Source organism: Anguilla rostrata, chromosome 9, assembly GCF_018555375.3.
Source record: "Anguilla rostrata isolate EN2019 chromosome 9, ASM1855537v3, whole genome shotgun sequence".
Taxonomy (NCBI): Eukaryota; Metazoa; Chordata; class Actinopteri; order Anguilliformes; family Anguillidae; genus Anguilla; species Anguilla rostrata.
In genome coordinates, this window is record NC_057941.1 from 2790062 (window position 1) to 2808960 (window position 18899).

At 45.0% G+C, this 18899-nt stretch overlaps 1 protein-coding gene across 5 annotated transcripts in view; it reads left to right on the top strand.

Annotated features, from left to right (window-relative positions):
* Window positions 1–18899, top strand: part of fstl4 (follistatin-like 4) — a 247226-nt gene that overhangs the window by 145342 nt on the left and 82985 nt on the right. For all 5 annotated transcript variants that reach the window (XM_064349753.1, XM_064349757.1, XM_064349754.1 and 2 more), the window contains one exon: window positions 6257–6514. In XM_064349753.1, coding sequence (XP_064205823.1) covers window positions 6257–6514 — 258 coding nt within the window. The remainder of the gene's footprint in view (window positions 1–6256; window positions 6515–18899) is intronic.

An 18899-nucleotide genomic window follows, 5' to 3' on the forward strand; every position in this document is an offset into this window, starting at 1 on the left:
ACACATGCTTGCACACACACCACCACTATCCAGTGACAGTAATGCCCATGTAGGCTGCCTGCTCATCTAGTTGAACGCTTCCTCTAAAGCACGTTATTTAACGGCAGAACCGGTCTCTCACATGCCATGTCTGACACCGCGATCTGCTTTTGCTCTCAAATTAATTAGTGCTTTCGCGCGGCCCATTTTTTTGCCCGACGATCAGTTTCTAAGCAAGGTAAATGGCCTTTCTTTATGACTAATAAATTAAACACATTATATCTGTTTCCGACAGAGCAGCGGAGGCTCATAAACAGGGCAGGCAGTTAGCTCACAGTTTCACTTGATTACCCTTTCCATTAACATTCTTTATAATCCTTGTGGGAGAAGGAATTCATTCACTTTTAATAACACGCAGGAAATATGGAGATGTGGCTTGTATAATTAGTCAACTGTGTCCAGATTCTTTCGTCAGCTCCAAGTGTCTATATTTACTTAATGCTTTTTTAGTAAACAGCATTATGATCTTTTTTTTTTTTTTTTGCTCCAGTTTGTTTTGTGTTATCAGACTAGTGATTAAAACCAAGGAATGAGTGAACCGAACACAGCTGTTAATTGCAAAAACAGTACAAACACTGTTTGGATGTTTATGGGAGAGCTTGGTCAATTAATGGGAAAAAAAGATGTTTTATTTGGAAGCTGTTATGTTTGTGGGGTCATATCAGTTCAGATTGGAAGGCTGTTGTGTTTGTGTGGTTGTGTCAGTGCAGATTTGAAGGCTGTTGTGTTTGTGTGATAGTATCCGTGGAAGGCTGTTGTGTTTGAGTGGTTGTATCAGTGCAGATTTGAAGGCTGATGTGTTTGTGGGGTCATATCAGTACAGATTTTATGGATCTTGTGTTTGTGTGATAGTATCAATGGAAGGCTGCTGTGTTTGAGTGGTTGTATCAGTGCACATTTGAAGGCTGTTGTGTTTGAGTGGTCGTAGGGAGGGGGTCTGGTCATACGCAGAGGTTATTGATTTGACCCGTCCACCTTCGGCTGTTCTGTATATCGACTTCCCTCTTTTCACATGGTGGGTCAGGCATTTCACATGCTCAGCAGAATGTAATTATGGAAAAAATGGTGTAAACATGGCTTAGTTTTGTATTTAATTGGAGACACACATACATGCATACATACACGCACACACACACAACTGTATGAGCACACTATTTCTTTCATGCTTCATGTTTCTTTTTTGCTTTGAAATATCCAAGATATTTTCTCCACAAAAAATGAGGAAAAAAACCCAAAACTTAAAAAAACAAAGCCTTGTACTCTATAGCTAACACGACACTAGAAGAGTCTGAAACGAATGTGCTTTTGAACTTCTGAATCCTACAACGCAACAAATCAAAGCTCATAGATCCCTGTACCCCAGTCTCCTAATCATAAAGCACAACATGTCGAGTCTCGCTAGACAGAGAAGCAATCCCCCCCCCCACCCCAAACTACCCACCCCCCTTTGTTCTAAAAAAATAGCCAATGCTACGCAGGTCGAGATCTCTTGTTAACCCAGCTGTGCTCGTTTGAGGGTTCCCTGATAACTCTGTGCCCGCTGCGTTTGAGTTCCCGTCTTGTTAACCCCAGGCCGTCTGTGTCCTCGCAGTGCGTTCTGATAGGCTGTTCCCCGTCTCTGATTTAACCCCAGGCCGTCTGTGTCCTCGCAGTGCGTTCTGATAGGCTGTTCCCCGTCTCTGATTTAACCCCAGGCCGTCTGTGTCCTCGCAGTGCGTTCTGATAGGCTGTTCCCCGTCTCTGATTTAACCCCAGGCCGTCTGTGTCCCATCGTCATGTGCGTTACTGCATAGGCTGTCCCCGTCTCTGATTTAACCCCAGGCCGTCTGTGTCCTCGCAGTGCGTTCTGATAGGCTGTTCCCCGTCTCTGATTTAACCCCAGGCCGTCTGTGTCCTCGCAGTGCGTTCTGATAGGCTGTTCCCCGTCTCTGATTTAACCCCAGGCCGTCTGTGTCCTCGCAGTGCGTTCTGATAGGCTGCTCCCCGTCTCTGATTTAACCCCAGGCCGTCTGTGTCCTCGCAGTGCGTTCTGATAGGCTGTTCCCCGTCTCTGATTTAACCCCAAGCCGTCTGTGTCCTCGCAGTGCGTTCTGATAGGCTGTTCCCCGTCTCTGCTTTAACCCCAGGCCGTCTGTGTCCTCGCAGTGCGTTCTGATAGGCTTCGTCTCGTCCCTCGGGTTCCTCGCATGTTTGAACCCGCGTACGGCCGTCTGTGTCCTCGCAGTGCGTTCTGATAGGCTGTTCCCCGTCTCTGATTTAACCCCAGGCCGTCTGTGTCCTCGCAGTGCGTTCTGATAGGCTGTTTCCCGCCCCCGGACCAGGCCGCTCGTGTTCAGACACGGCCAAGCTGTCAAATGCCATTTGCCAGATTTTTGGCGACGGGAGAGAGATGGCATTTGACGCGATTTTGATCTGAGGCTAATTAGGTTCGGCTGCTTTTGAAGAGGGAACGTGCGACTTAAGGTGACGCAGACCACTCCTTTTCTAACGGTGCGCAGGTCCCCCTTTGATGAAGCTGCTTTTGAGGTGACCTCCGCTGCGTGTCCGCACCACAACCGTCTCCGCAAAATGTCAGAATCGAGTGAGGGGGAGAAAAAAAAAAAAAATGTAGAATAAACAAGCGCACGCTGACGCAGGAGCTGAAGCCTTTTCTCCCGGGTTGTTTTTGTAATGGCGGGAGTTCCCGTGGCAACGTGGCGCTCAACGTGGAGATTTTTCCCTCTAATTAGGGCGCGTTTGGCGACCTCCCTCCGTCAAACCCCCGGAAATTCAGCGCGCACGTCCTCTCTCGGCGGCTCAGATGAGAAAGTTCATATCTTGACGGGCTCCTATAATGTTAAACGCATTTAATCGTCTGCGCGACGTAGCCGCCGGTGTAGATATGGAAATGCGCTTCCCTCCAAAAGCGCACGAGTCCTCAGGCACATTGCCCCAGGAGACTATTGACACACTGTTTGATTATATTTAAATAAAATAAATAATAAAAACGGTTTGCTCAGCGGCGCTGAAATGTGCATATATTATCATGGCATGAAGTGTCCGAAGGATAGAAAATAACAAGATTTGCAAACACCAGATACTGGATTATGCAATTAGCGAAGCTAATGGCATTCAATCAAACACGCTGGGAACCCAGCCAATCAGGGCTGGGATGTTATTCCCCAAATTGCCTGTGGGAAATGATTAAGAGGATTTATTTATTTATTTTATTTTATTTTTTTAAATTCAGTTTTGTATGCTTAATGCCACATTAAAGGCAGTGACATTCAGAATTGTATCGGGGGTTTGGACACACAATGTTTTTGTTTTCAGTTGTCAGTGTTGTTTGCTCCATCTTTGTTTCCTGACCTTTAATGAGAGCGGCTCGATGAGTGTTTTCGTGTAATGTCATAAGAGGATGAGCGGCGGAGACGGAGAGAGGGCCCGACGGTAAGCCGGTCCGCGTGCGGCACGCTTCGCGATTAGCCAGAAGGCCAGCGCCGGCCCGGCGGAGCTGGATTCTGCTCGGAGATAAGCCCGCGGAGTCCGCTGCCGATGGATCTGCGTTAGCAGGACTCGGGGAAACAAAAACCGCCCCCCCCGGTCGGCTCGCCTGATGTTCGGGGTGGGGTGGGGGCGGCGGGGGGGGGAGCTTTTCTGGTGAACTTGTAAGAGCCGTGTAGCGCCATTATTCAGGAGCTTTAAACAGGGGATTATGAGAGTAACTCTGGATTCTTCAGCGGACGACAATTTGAGCCAACATGGCCGCTGGGAGGGCGAAGAAAGTGTGTGCGTGCGTGTGTGAGAGAGAGGGAGAGTGTGTGTGTGTGACTGCGTGCGCGTGTGAGAGAGAGAGTGAGAGTGTGTGTGAGTGTGCGTGTGTGAGAGAGACAGAGTGTGTGTGAGTGTGCGCGTGTGAGAGACAGAGTGTGTGAGTGTGCGTGTGTGAGAGACAGAGAGAGAGAGTGTGTGTGAGTGTGTGTGTGTGTGAGAGAGGTGTGTGTTGTGTGTGTGTGTGTGTGTGAGAGAGAGAGTGTGTGTGTGGAGTGTGTGTGTGGTGAGAGAGTGAGTGTGTGTGGTGTTGAGTGGTGTGGGTGTGTGTGGTGTGTGTTGTGTGAGAGAGAGGTGTGAGGTGTGTGTGTGTGTGTGTGTGTGGAGAGAGAGAGTGTGTGAGTGTGTGTGTGTGTGACAGAGAGTGTGTGCGTGTGTGTGTGTGAGAGTGTGAGTGCGTGTGTGTGTGTGAGAGAGAGAGTGTGGTGTGTGTGTGTGTGTGAGAGAGAGAGTGTGAGTGTGTGTGTGTGTGTGACAGAGATGTGTGTGTGTGTGAGAGATGTGAGTGTGTTGTAAGGGGTGTGCGTGTTGTGTGTGTGTGAGAGAGAGGAGGTGTGTGTGAGTGACGAGAGAATGTGTGATGTTGCGTGCTGTGGTGTGTCTGTAAAGGCGAGTTGGCTTACAATCAAAAAAACGGAACGGGGGATTGTGAAAGTGACAACAAAAACAAGCGTAAATCTTTCAGTGCCTCTGTGATTCTTTCAGCGCCTGGTTCTTCTGCGCTGCACATAAAACGAGCGCTGTTTTCCGTCCGCTCGCGCCGGACCGGGCTAAGCGTTTAATCTTCCGCGCTTGGAGAATACAAAGGATTCGGTAATCGTCTCTGACCTTGATACCAGACGGCAAGGTCGCCGGGGAGCCTGCGGCATTTGCATTTCCCAGCTCGCGATTTGCCGAGACAAGCAGAACGATTAGCGAACGGGATAAAGACACGGCCAGGCCCCCTCAGAGGGCCGGTACCGGTGCACTTCCTGTCTGCGACCGGCTCCCTTCCTGTCTGACTCCTCGCTCTTCATTATGACAGAACTCGGGGTCCATACTGCAGAGTGAGGGGGCGTGGGGGCAGCTCGCCTGGGCTTTTTGTTTCCAAATGAGTTTTTTTCTGTTAAAGTTTAAACTCGGTGTAGTCAAATGATTTTTGTTCCTTCAGAAAAAACGCAAGTTATTTGAGAATTTTGAAGTTATTATTCCGTTAAGGTTTAAACACACAGTGTTGTCAAATGATTTTTGTTCCTTTAGAAAAGCCAGAAGACGTTATTTGACAATTTCCAAAGCTATTTTTCTGTTAAGCTTTTTTAAGTGCAGTAAAATGGTTTCACTCCTTTAGAAAAAAATCCAATACCACCTATCTGAGAATTTCAGAAGTTGCTGAACTAATGTGAAGCTCAGACAATCGCGTGAATGAGACCAAGACCCCGTCACTCGTTACAAAGTACCGTCTACGGTAGAATTCAGTTTTTATCGCTTCTGAGGTAAAATAAATGGTTTGCACTCAGAAGGGCTGCTTTTTACAGACTCCAGCGCGCTTCACAGAGAGGGAGCTGGACCGAGCAGGGCGAATAAAAAGGGAAGTTCAGTAGCGGTTTGATCTCTCGCACTTTCTCAGAGCCTGTGGTTTAGCCTCCTTCCAGGACTCCTGCAGGGGTAGTCAATCTGACCCCGGTGCCCCCCCCCCCACCCACCCCCCTTTAAATCCGACTCAGATCTCAACTGAGCATGCCCCCCTCGCCCACCCCCCCCCCCCACCCCCCCCGAGTCCGACAAGATCAATCCAAGGTGGACTGGCTGCAAACCTCAGCAGAATTTTTTATTTATTTATTTATTTTTCAAATTCTGTTTTAGTTGCAAATAAATGGAATCACCAGGGAGCCTCTGGGCCTGGTGGCGAAAGTGTAGGACTGACAGGTACTGAGACTCTGGGTCAGTGGGTGACTGGGAGGGAGGAAGGTTCTCCCGGTCCCAGCTATACTAAGTTTTTTTTTTTTTCTTTTCCTGTCCAGGAATATGGTTTGCTGAGAATACCCTACAAACAAAAAAAGGACCTTCTCTTCCTCACATTTGATTCTGAGATTAAATAAATCTTTTATTTTTTAAAATAGATATTTCATCTGTTAATCTTATATATCATATCAGTTCTAAGAGCCTGTCTGTGATCAGGTTTTCTACAACACCTTCACCCTCAGCTCTAATTCAGGCATTCCATTTCACCTCGTTCGGAGAGAGAGTAAAATTACACAAATCCAAAAACATTTTTTCATGTCACTCGTTTTCTCACATTTGAAGGTGGGGAATTCGAACAATGTTTCCCCCCCCCCCCGATGCGCGCTCTCACATTTCCCCGAAAGATATAACACATCGCTATTGTCTTTCGTTTTTGTTTTTTTATTTTTTTATTTTTAATTTTCAGTTCGCCTCGGCGCTGAAGTTCCCCGGGGGGCCTGCACGAGGCGGTATTGCGGCAGGGGGCGCCAGTGCGTCCTCTCGGAGCAGACGGGGGCGGCGGCGGCGGCGGCGTGCGTGTGCCAGGACAGGTGCCGGCCCACCTTCGTGCCCGTGTGCGGCTCGGACGGGCGCTTCTACCAGAACCACTGCGAGGTCTACCGGACGGCCTGCCTGCAGAAGAGGCGGGTCCACGTGGTGCACGGCAAGGACTGCTTCTTCAAAGGTACGACACAACCCCCCCCCCCAAATAACGCAACCCGCTGCTGAGAAACTAAAATGCAATCCGCCAATTAGCAACATCCGCTGATGGCTGCTTATTCAAGTGACACCCAAAAATAATCGTATCGATAACGCTAACTCTAACGCTGCTGTCTGAGAAACGAATCGAGTCGCTGAGGCTCCGTTCCACTTTAGTGAAATCCCAGCTGTTTTTAAAATGAGTTTAAATGTTCCTCCGTACTCTGACGAATCTCAAAGTCCTGCCCACACAGGATGGATTAATAATAATCATAGAGGTGGGGAAAAAAAACAAGTGAGGGCTCTACAGAATCCTGCTCGTTCTGTCCCCCGTGGACCCAAAGTGTGGATGTGTTTATCTGAACTCTGAAGTGTTTTAGCAACAAGCAACAGCGACGGGATTTTTAATGCACCTACAGTGGTGGTGATATTAAGTAGAATTAATTAGTTGGATAAAAAAGATAGGTAAACAATTCCATTAACCACTGTATATAATCTTAGTGTGAATTAGAAAGTCAACATTCATGAATTCTCAGATGGAGTAAATGTACAATTATGCAGTTAAGAAAATATTAATTAAGTTAGCTTAAACATAACCTCCAAAAGGATGAAAAATATTACTTTCTCTCTCTCTCTCTCTCTCCCTCCCTCACTCTCTCTCTCTCTCTCTCTCTAATTGCTTCTTAACCGCTATGGTACACTGTCGCTACACCTGGCTGACTGCGGCAAAACAAATTAGCGAACGTCTTTCTGAGCGGCTGAATGTGTGAGTCATGTATTCACGGATCTGTTATGATCATCTCAGCGGCAGCCTGAAGTGACCCAGCAGCAGCAAGGTCTTCCTTTCCTTCCCCCCTCGTGAACTTTCGATGTTCGAAATGAGCTCGAAACACACACCCCTCTGGTGTTCTGAAGGTCTGAGGTTCTGCGGGAACTGCAGAGTAACGTTTTCTGTGGGGGTGGGGGGCGGAGGGGCGGGCGACGGGCGATGACTGTCTTTTCCAAATACGCTTTTTTGGCCCCGACGGTCAATCGTCCCTCCCACGTATGTATATCGACACCATCTTTATTTTATTTTATTAATTTATTGCGGTCATGAATAGAGCTGACTCACGGCGTCAGTCGAGGTGTGGTGCGAAGCAGACCCGAGATGACACTCCGGAGCCGCGCGCGTTTTATTTTTTCTTCTTCTTCTTCTTCTTCTCTGCGCCGCGCACCGAGAGGCCGTCTGAGTCATTTCGCGTTACGTGGAGGACCGAGCCCCGCGCTCTCTGCTTCGCGCGTTAAACCCAAATTAGGCAGGCGCTCCGACGCCACATTACAGCGCTACTGCCGTCGCGCTGCAAGGCATGATGGGGCTGAATTCCTTCGAACGGGAAGCAATTTCAAAACGTCAACACAGATTTATACATCTGTCGTCTAACTGTGAGGTGGAGGAGAAATGACACGCTCTCCACAGCACTAAAATGTCCCGTATATTCCAGACACAAAACATTAATTTGGTCTTATTATATAATGTGCAATTATCATTTTGAATGATGGCTTTGAATTGCTTCGTTTTTTAATTTCAGATAAGAGGCTGTTGGACACTGTCTTGATTTCATTTACCGAGCGTAGCTGACTTTGAATACGTGGTTTGGTTGGCTGGATGTGTGTGTGTGTGTGTGTAGGTGTTGGGTGGGGTTGCTGTGGTGTGATGTGGTTTGGGTGGGTGGGTGTGTGTGTGGGGTTTTTTGGGGTATGATGTGGTTTGGGTGGATGTGTATGGGGGTATTGGGAGGGGTTGTTGGGGTGTGATGTGGTTCAGGTGGGTGTGTGTAGGGGGGTATTAGGTGGGGTTGTTGGGGGTGTGATGTGGATTGTTTGGGTTGTGTGTGGGGGGTGTTAGGTGTAGTTGTTGGGGTGTGATGTGGTTTGGTTGGTTGTTTGTGTAGGGTATTAGGTGGGGTTGTTGGGGTGTGATGTGGATTGGGTGGATGTGTATGGGGTATTAGGAGGGGTTGTTGGGGTGTGATGTGGTTTGGTTGGGCGTGTGTGTGGTACTTTTTTCACATTTAGGGTGATGTACAAGATACTTTTCTCAAGTATGGACCTGAAACCATCCCAATATCCGTGTTTTTTAAATGTATTTATTAGCTTTTATTAATAAGAATTGGAATCCTAAATGATTAGCAATCTCCAGTTACCATGCTCTGGATGGGCCCTATTTATAGATCTCCCGTCTTACTTAGATGTGTGTGGTGAGAATAATAGCTGTTTTGACTGTTGGTTGGTTGGGGGGCTGGGGGCTGAGGAGGGGGGGGTGGGGGAACAAGGGAAAAACATTAGATGAAGATGGCAGTGCCCTGTCATTCCGAAAGTAATAAACATGACAACTCGGGTCTGGTGACGAAGACGCGGGAAGACGTTTCTGCCACGGCGGACAAAACGTTTAAGGCCTGTCTCAGAAGCTGGGCGCTGACCTAGCGTCCGCTAGCCTGCGTGCCCGTACGCCGCTGGCACTGCCCTGTCACGCGGGCATCGTATTTCCACACTCCCTTCCCCCGGATTACGGCAGGAGGATATCCCCGCGGCTCTTATAATAATAATAATAATTCAGACTTTAGCTTTATGAATTGGGTGGCAGGCCCATGCTGCTTTATGCTTTTGTGAGCGGTCGCTTGCTGTAATTTTTTTTTTTAGAAACCGCCTTGCTCTGTATTTTTGAAAACAAACCGCATCCACAATCTGCCAAGGTTATTTTGTGTCAGGGGAGGGAAAAAAAATAACAAGTGGCCATTTATGAGATCACTGCATTGGGGGAAATAACATCTAGGCCAAAATTTGTAAAGCGATTCAAGGATGTGCTGCGTTCATGCTGTATTAAAAAATCTCTGCTTCTGGCATGAAGAGGGGGTGTTATTCTGATCATGTAATACTGGCCATCTCTCTGTCCTTCACACTTGCAAATATTTTTGTGGTTTGTACATTACGCCGACAGAAGCGCAAACATGAATATTACTGTAATTACTCAAAATGTTGTTAAACAAATTATCCCTGATTATTTTTTGTTAGATTCCCACTTGTCAGATATTTTGACGGAGGTCAGAACTGGGGGAGTTGCGACTGAGAGAGAACTCTTGTGAACAGGCAGATATTTGTGAGCTGTGGAATGTCAAGGCTCGTTATAGTTCTCATCGTTTAATAGGGGGGAGAACCACAAAGCAGACTTGTCAAATGAAAACACCCAGGGATTGGCTTATTAATGTTGCATATCTAAATTGTGTTCTCGCTAGTTTAATATTAATTAAGGCTGAATGCTTAGGTGATTGAAATGTGCATAATTCTGCTATCAATGACTTCATTCACAGCATTTGTATGAAGGCATGATACAGTTTAGACCATTCTGCCTGCCCATGGGAATTCGTGCTTCACAGATTGTTTACAGAAAATGCGCATGTATAAATTCATAGGAATGGAAATGAAGCGAAATCACTTTTTTTATGCCGATATGAATTTTGCATGTGGGCTGTACAGTTAAAGCCTTTGTGCTTCTATGCAATTTTGTCTCTTGCATCATAAAGGGGGTGTAGTCAGTCTATGCCTAGTGCAAGAATAGGCAATCCATCGAAAAAGCAATTCGACTGTGAATATGCAGTTCACCTTGATGGTGAATATTATTGAAAATAGTGGGTTGAAGTTTCAATAAAAAAAAAAGTCCCGTCAGCTATTTATAAACTAGATGCAAAATGTCAAGTTTTATTAATTAAAACTTTTTTTTTTTGGCAGGGTAATTTCATTTTTTGTGCCTTGTGGCCAATATCTCATCCGGACAAAAACATGTTGTGCGAGGAATAAGGTTTTTTAATTTATTTTTTATTTTTAAAAGGCATTTGTGACGGTGTTGGAAGCTCCGGCTTGCTCAGTGACATTTGTTAAGTTTGGTGGAACAGAGAGAAAAGCTAAAGTCGCATTCTGTGCTTGGAACCCTGGGTGGTTTTGGTCAGCAGGGGCAAAAGAAATACTTCAGGGGCACTGATCTCTTACCCTCCACGTCATCCTGCTGTTTTCTGGAGACAGAAACGCTTTTCCGAGCAAATAGCGGGCAGCTCTGGTCTGCTGTCTGTTCCGCACCCTCCCCCCCCTCACCCCTCCACCCCCCCCCCCTCCATTTTAACCTTTGGCTGTCTGGTCAAAGCACACAGATGGGGGTATAAATGTTAATTCTAAAAAAAAAAAAAAAAAAGGTAGTGCCATTTTCTTTGACCCAAAATTCATATTCTACGGTACTTCACAAACAAACAAACACACGCACACACACACACACACACACAGAACCAGTGTACCTTTGACCTGCACATTTTTCCACAGGCATATAGAAGCAAACACACCCATACACTAATGCTAAGCTAGTTAACTCTTTTTTTTTTAAAAACCACCTACTGCCAAATTACACACGTAATTGTGTTATTGCGAAAGCGATGCGTGCAGTATTAATAAGATACTTTCTCCTTCTCGTCGTTATGATGGAAGAGTACCCACGTGCCCCGGTCACTTCACAGCTTGACCTGTTTTTTTATGAAAACAAGTTCTCTGAAACGTGAGAAAACAAGCTGTCTGCACGGCTCTCGTCTCTGCTGCTCCGTGCCTGTAAGGCGACAGAGGGAACACAACGCAACCCTGCGGGTGGAACAGAGGTCACGGAGGGGTCACGGCAGGGCTCAGCTCAGCTCACCTCAGCAAGCCCAGGTGCTCCAGCTGAGGGGGTTTGGCTCCGCCTCCTGGATGAGTCCTGCTTTAACCCTTTGAAGTGCTGGTTTTTTTTTTTTTTAATGTTTTCTTTTTCACAAAATTCTAAGTCAGTGTTCTGGAAATCCACTGCCAGTAGTGATTGTGACATCAGCTTTGGAACGTTACGTTAAGAACATTCTAATCACATATTTGGCACTCTTACGCTGTAAAAAGGGTTCATCACTGGCCCACCGTCATCGCTGTTCTATCCCAGCAGCGATCAGTCGCACTGAACATCCGGCGAATCAGCCGCACAGGCCCGACGTGCGACTTCTTCCCCCGCGTGCGTGAGTGCGGGTCAGCACCGTTTTAGCATTAGCCGTAAGACCATTGTGTGGGCGTGGCCTCAGACACACTCGCACGGTGGCCGTTTCCTGAGAATCAGTGCAACTGCATTGTGCCATCCCTCCGGCAGACTTGGATTGATTAAAAAGCAAAAAAAAAAAAAACATGATTTTGTGGCAGATAATTAATTTCTTTGGCAAGAAGCCTTGGTAAGTGTATAGTGAGCAAGTACATTGCTACTCCAAAATACCCCCTTCAGGGTGAATAAGAACCCATTTCTGTGTTTCAGGGTTGCATCAGCCAATCAGAACTTGTTTTATTAGACAGTCGTTGGCTGCACATTACCCCTTGTATATGAAATGGCCGCTGGGGTGATTAGATCAGTGAGCAATTATAAAAGCAAACATTTTTAAACAAGCCCCCGAAGAGACAGTGGTGCAAGGTTCCGCCCCAAACAGCCCCCGGTGGACTCTGGGGGGGGGGCCGCAGCTCATCACTAGGGGCTGAGGGGTGGGGGGTTCATCCAAAAATAAACACGACTGGAATTTACTGTAGCATCAGTGACTAGAAGCTTTCATTTTGCATTCAAACTAATCGGCTTCATGATTTTAAGAAAATCATCTTATTTTATAACTTGGACACATGCCACGTGCGTTGGTTTTATTGCTTGTGTGTTATATATATTTGTTAGCTTTGGCTAGAAAACAACTCCAAGAGAGTTCATGACATCAATCTAATGCTTAGTTAAGATGACAGCCGGCTCATTTGAAGGTTATACATAGGAAATGTTTCATTGTTGTAAATTTGTTTTCTAATGTAGGCAGAAACAGCATTAAATGTATTTTCAGAAATACGTCACAACAAATAATTAGCACTGTCTGGTGATTTAATCATAGTCCTTTGACAAAATGACATTAGAATGTCAATTTAGAAGGTCATTCGAAAGAGCAAGCTCTCTTCTCAATTTCAAAGAACCAATATAATCCTTACATATATTAGTTATGTGTATGCCTCTGCACAATATAACGTTTTAATATCCAAATAATAATAATAACAATTATTGTTATTATTATTATGACTAATAATAATAATATTAGCTGCTGGTTGTTGGCAGCTCTCCTAATAAATATGTTCCATTAAGTCTGGTTCCATTTAATTTCTAAATGCATGAGAATAACTTTGGTTCCATTAGGAGGGTACGGCTGGATGGCCGAAATTTCCCCTCAACTAAATGGGGCACGACTTTTTCTGGGGAAAAAAGAGGCTTAATTCTTAAGTGCTCCATCAGATGTCACAGCGGCTCCGCGGACAGAACGCTCCGTTTTCCTAATAAACGAGCCACCGAAAAATGTCACCCTTACGTCTCTTAGATGTCCCAAAATATATTTAGTTCTTATTCCCTGTAATCGCGTGTTCGCCCTCATTAACTTAATTCTTCCCCACAGAATCATTATATTAAAGTATTTGCTGTTTGAAATGGATGTCCTGGCCCAGATATAAATGTCCTCTGGAACTCCATCGCTCCCTGGCCGCATAAACATCCCTCTTTCTACCCTGGCCGTGGCACGGTATATATTTCAAGGGTAGTGCGCCGATGTCACGCGCCGCCGTCTCCTGTCCTCGGGACCGCTTTGCGGCCACGTTAAGACGCGTATGGACCCGCTCATGATGTACACGCTGACTGTATTCTGTCAGAGGATCACTGTTTAATTGAAACGGCCCTGGGCTTTCCGAGGGGACAAATCAGCAGGAGATTATTTTAATACCCACATTAGTATTAGAGCTGACGCTGCTAATGCCGAACCCAGACTTCATTCCCTACATATTTATAAAAACAGGCCTTGTGAACGCCTCACGCCGATGTCTTGAAGCTGGTCCTTTCCTCTGGCATAGTTCGTTTTCCTCTTCGCTCGCTTTTTATATTCGTGCCATCAGTGGAAAAACAGAATAATGCATTTTGAAAAGGAGATCTTTTTCTTTAATACTCAGGGCTCAAATGCATTAGCTTATATTCGCAGCGCTCGTAAAAACAGCGCCATTTGCCTTCTCGGCCGCGGCTCTAAGTCTGAGTGAGTGATGTGCTGTCATAAATAGAGCAGGGGGTGTAGCTAGCCTCTTTATTTAGTCCACATTTAAAAAGCTGTTTTTTTTTGTTCTTGTGAAGCACACCGTGGTCTCTTCACGAGCAAAACGCACCTGCTTCGTCTTTCTAAATAAATATTAGTGCACTAAAATAGAAACTTGAGAATAAGTTCATAACTGTTGTATCAAAAGTATGTAACTGAAATTTCAGTTTTTGTGGTTTTTATTTTTTTTTCTCAGAAAAAGTATTAGTTGAAAAATGACATTACGTTTTGGCATATCATCATTTTTTAGGACGTCCGTACTGTGTATGTGATTTCCCTGCTGTAAAATGAAATATGATTTTACCTGCTTTAAGATCAACTCCCTCTGTTGCGTGGTGTATTTATTTGCTCATTTAACGGTTATTCTGTAAACGGCAATGGTGTATGCGCCGTTTTATAATTTTATAGATGTGTTCGTTTATGCAAAAAAAATAAAAAAATAAAAGCATTTGGCGAAAGCAGGAAGAACAAGAAACGGGTTAGCTGTGATAAATGAATTAATTTGGCTCCTTCTGTTCATTTCACTCAATTGTTTAATGGTGGCATTAAACATATGGCCAGCGGAGTTGGTAGGTAGCAACTTAAAAAAAAAAAAAAACTTTGCTTATTAAACGTATCACGTTCCGGTCAGGCCTTCCATTCCATTATGGAACTGAGAGGGCGCGAGGAAGATTAGCATTTTAGAGCGCCGCGTTTTGTTTAAGACCGCAATCTGTTAATGGAGTTAGGTAACAGTGTTTTGTGAGTCCCCCCCCCCACCTTTTTTTTTATGAAGGCAGTAATGTTTCTCTTGCACCTGGCGTGATGTAGATGGGGAGGAGGGAGAGGGAGGGGGGAGGGGGAATTGCAGAATCTGGGGTTGCTGGGCCTGTGTATGAGCATTTTCTGGCCCTGTAGGAAATTGGTTCAGAGCTCTGGCATCATCTGAAACCGAGGTGTGTGTGTGTGTGGGTGTCGGGTGGGTGCGGGTGTGGGGGGGATTACCTGCAGGCTACTTTACTGGAGGTGAAACATATGAAATTGCATTTATCCCATGTGGAAACATGGCGATTGCCTAAGTCACCCCCCCCCACACACACACACACACACACACCCCACCCCCACCCCCGGATGCGATTTAGCTGTAAACAAACACCTTGTGCTTATATAAGTAACGGTGGAGGAGGAGGCCAAAAGATACGAGCATCACAATAGTTTTCCCGCTATTGTGAAATATCATTCCCAGTAATGTGGAATCACACCCTTACCGATTTCTAAATAAATGGAAAACTTATCTTCTGCTGTTTTTCTACCTTCATTATTGTTTTGTGAAGTAATGCTCCCGTGAAAACAGCTCGGGGAGGAATAGCTTTAAAATGTAATTTAATAGAAATTCAGTTAAAGTTGTTGTGAGTTCTTCCTAATAAAATATAATAAATGCTTCCCATTGCAGAGTATAAATATATCTCCATGCCTATATCTACTATTTCTTGGCCACTGGCTGTAGTGTATTAAATACTCAACTCAATAAAACCTCACTCTTGTATTGTTGGTGATCATGGTATTTTAGTATTTTAGCAGTTATTAGAGTTGCCAAATCCCTATCAATTTATATTCAATGATACTGTATAACGTGTAACCTTTACCTCATTAAAGGTGACAGAAATAACATGTTCAGTTATTATAATGCTAGAACAGTCCAGCCTTGCAAATCTGTCTTACTGTGAGTAACTCTGCTATACTGTACAAGTGGGCAAAGCAGAGAAACGCAGCTGTTTTATTGGCTGAATTGCTCAGTGACCAAAAACCAAAACCACTGGTGTGATGTAATGTTTACCATCCGGGTTCTTACCTTTGACTGATATTTTTGTTAACAGAGAATCGTGTGTCGTTGCCTCTTCAGTGTTAAGCTCTATTTATTATATATATATTATATATTATATATATATTTATTATAAGCTTTCTGACCAAAAAGATCTGCATCGGCGAGCGCATTGAGGAAAAAGGTCGACATGGCGATGCTCGCGGCCGATTTCAGCCAATCCAGCGCGCGCGAGTCCTTGTCACATTTTATGAAGCCCTCGCACCTCGGCAGAAATTATCACAGCGGGCGACACGCTGAATTATATTTGATGGCTCTCGTAAAAAAAAAAAAAAAAAAACGTTTTCGCGGATCGCGGACGTCCGGTCGTTTGCCGGGCCCGTTCCTCCACCACGCCTCCGTGCCCTTGTGTGTAAGTAGGACACGCAGCCCGTCCCGCGGAATCTGGACTGTCAGCGCCGATTTCTCCTGCCCGCTGTCCCGGGGTTGGGCGATGGAGGGGACACTGTGTCAGCAGCAGGACCTTTGAGCAAGGTTATGGGACGGTCAAGGACGACTGTTGTATAAATGGATGCAATGTAAACACTTGGTAAAAAGTTGTGTAAGTTGCTCTGGGTAAGAGCATCTGTTAAATGCCTGTAATGTAATGGTGGTATCTGTGAAGATCCTGTAACGATGACATCAAGAGGAATTACCAATGCAGTGGATTTCCCGAGAAATTTCAGAAGCACGGCCTTGCATGCCTCAACCCAGACGCTAAACATCCCTTTTAAAATCACACGTCAGGCTGGTCTTCCAAGCTCCTGAGCATGGTTTTTTTTTTCTTTCTTTTTTTCAGTCGTCTTTGGAATGACGTTTGAGAAACGTTGGCCGACAAAAGTCCACCACTGTGACAGGCGATAACGTGTCATAGTGGTCATGTGACTCGTGCGATTCAGCTGTGTGAAATGCAATGGAAAATCAGATGTGCTTTCCTGGCTTGGCCTGTGCTAGGCTGTTGCTGGCTATTTAATGGAAGAGCATATAGCAGGCCAAGCCTCATTGAACATATGTTGTACTGCTGAAGCCAGCACAAAGAGAGTGCCCTTAAAATTAATTTAGTCAGACCTAATTTAACAAATTGCCCCGTAAATCTTCACTATTAATTTTTACAAAATCAAGCCCTGTTATTTTCTAAGCATATACTCACAGCTCATTGCTTTAAAGGAGTGTTACTTATAAACCCATGGCCTAAGTCTTGTTACTAATAAACATATTGGTTAAGCGAAAAACTATTATATTTATCTAAAGAAAATGTGATCAGTCTTGTCATTATAAAAGTTCCACTTACAGTAACTAGCTGGTCAGAAGTATACTCTCTTAACCTTTCTTATTTCATTTAATTTATTTTCAGTCTTTTCACAAAAAGACCTGGTGAATCGTTTCAAAACCACACACACTACCATGCTGAAACCCTACACTACATTTAATAAACATTAATAAATATTTTTGGAAATATTTTTTGTAACACGTTTTTATCATTCAAGCACCGTGTCTTATGTCAAAAATTATTATTTTTTTATTTCCAGTGGGTCTCAGGAGATTATAACCAAGGGTTGGCAGTTGTTAATTAGCCAGTTTAATATCACATACATTGAGAGGTAACTGCGCTATGCAGACCAACATAAAAATAAAATTAAATCGGGTATTCCCAGACGGGTGCTTTTCCTCATATAAATTTTTACTCGGAATGAATTTAAAGCAGCCAGACATTCCCCAGGAAGTCAGATTTCAGACGCTGCACATTTATGCCGCGAATCTCACCGGCTTTATCTAATAATAACACTTTTACTTAAAACATCGCTTGTGTCAGCGCTGCGGCCCAGTAAAAAACCTGCTCCTGTTTTTAAAAGTTTCCCCAGTGCGGCGCGGGGAACGGGCCGAGCGGCCGTGGGTCGGGGCTGTATTTTAAGATCTTCCAGGGGGAGACGGTGTACTCCTTTTACGCTTTTTCCTCCCCCTCCAGTTGGGATTCAGGAGAGAAAAAATAGCGGAGATGTCTGCTGCCCTTTGCTCTCGTCAGAGAGGCCAGCGTTTCGGGGCGTATGCGGGGGGAAATGTTGCTCTGTGATCGCACGATAGCTGGGGCGCAGGAAACACTCTCCTAAATTTAATTTCTAGCCGCCCCCCCCCCCCCTTGGGGAGAACAGGCCGTGGCATTTTGATTCTCTTCTTTTTTTCAGCGTTAAAAAAAGTTTCCTCAGAGACGGAACGTTGATAGCTTTTTTTATTCGTCAATTTGCATCGCCGGTTCTTAACGTCCGTTTGCGTTTTTCTCTAAGCCAGCGAATTCCCCGACTGTGGGTCAGTAGCGAGGGTTGAGATGTATAGATCAGGAGATAAGCGCATGGAAAGCATATGTATGCTGATGCAGTCGGCCATGGCTTACAACTGAACGCTCATTCCGAACGTTGATAGCTTTTGAGCGGGGTGTAGGAGGTGAAGGGCCGTCATCAATCCTGGTTTAGCCGTGAAATAGAAGCGTGGACAGTATTGTAAATACAGGGAAACGCTGTGCCGATTTTTCAGAACTGCCAATGCGGTTGTGGTGTCAGGAGAAAAAATGCTAAAGATAGTGGACTGTCCTGAAATTGCCAAGATATAAAAACATCAGTAGTCGTGACGAGACAGGACTGGCATGTGGCCAGTCACCTGACCTATCACCAAATGCATTCTGGGAAGGTTGCTTATCTTCCTCACCCCACCCCCCGAATTCTATATCACTCCACTCCTTTCACTGGATGGTGACTGTTTTGAGTCAAATAATTACCTAGTCTGCATATTGATTTATTCAAATGACATTATTTTGGTATTAATTAAAAATGCGTCCCCATTTTCATAACTGACAATGGTGCTTCCAAAGGTCCGCCTCTCCCTTTTTGAAACTGCGAGCGTTGCTTTGAGACGTAGTATTCACAGGAGACATTACAATATTGTTTCTTAATCTTCCCCTGAGATACCTTATTATTACCACAAGTCTGAAGCCTGTTAATATTCCAATCAGTTCCTCAGTTTTGCAGAAAAATCGGCTCCCGTGTGTCAACACAGCCGCCGTTAAATATTTAAACGATTAAAATGGTTAAATATATTACCGTACTGTATATGATAAATAAGCAATATGACAGCTGGTTTCAAACCAGGGTCATTTGAAGGATAACCACTTGTATAAATATTTTAGCTTTGATAATTGAATGAGGAGGGAACAGAACCTGCAGTTGGAGCTGTCTGTTGGGAAGGAGTTGTAATGAGAGGAGATTACAACCCCAAAGAGGACGACAGCGCCTCCTCTGGTGGACCCCTGTATAGCGCACTGAGGAGAACTGGGCTGAACAATCAGCACTTTACCCTGG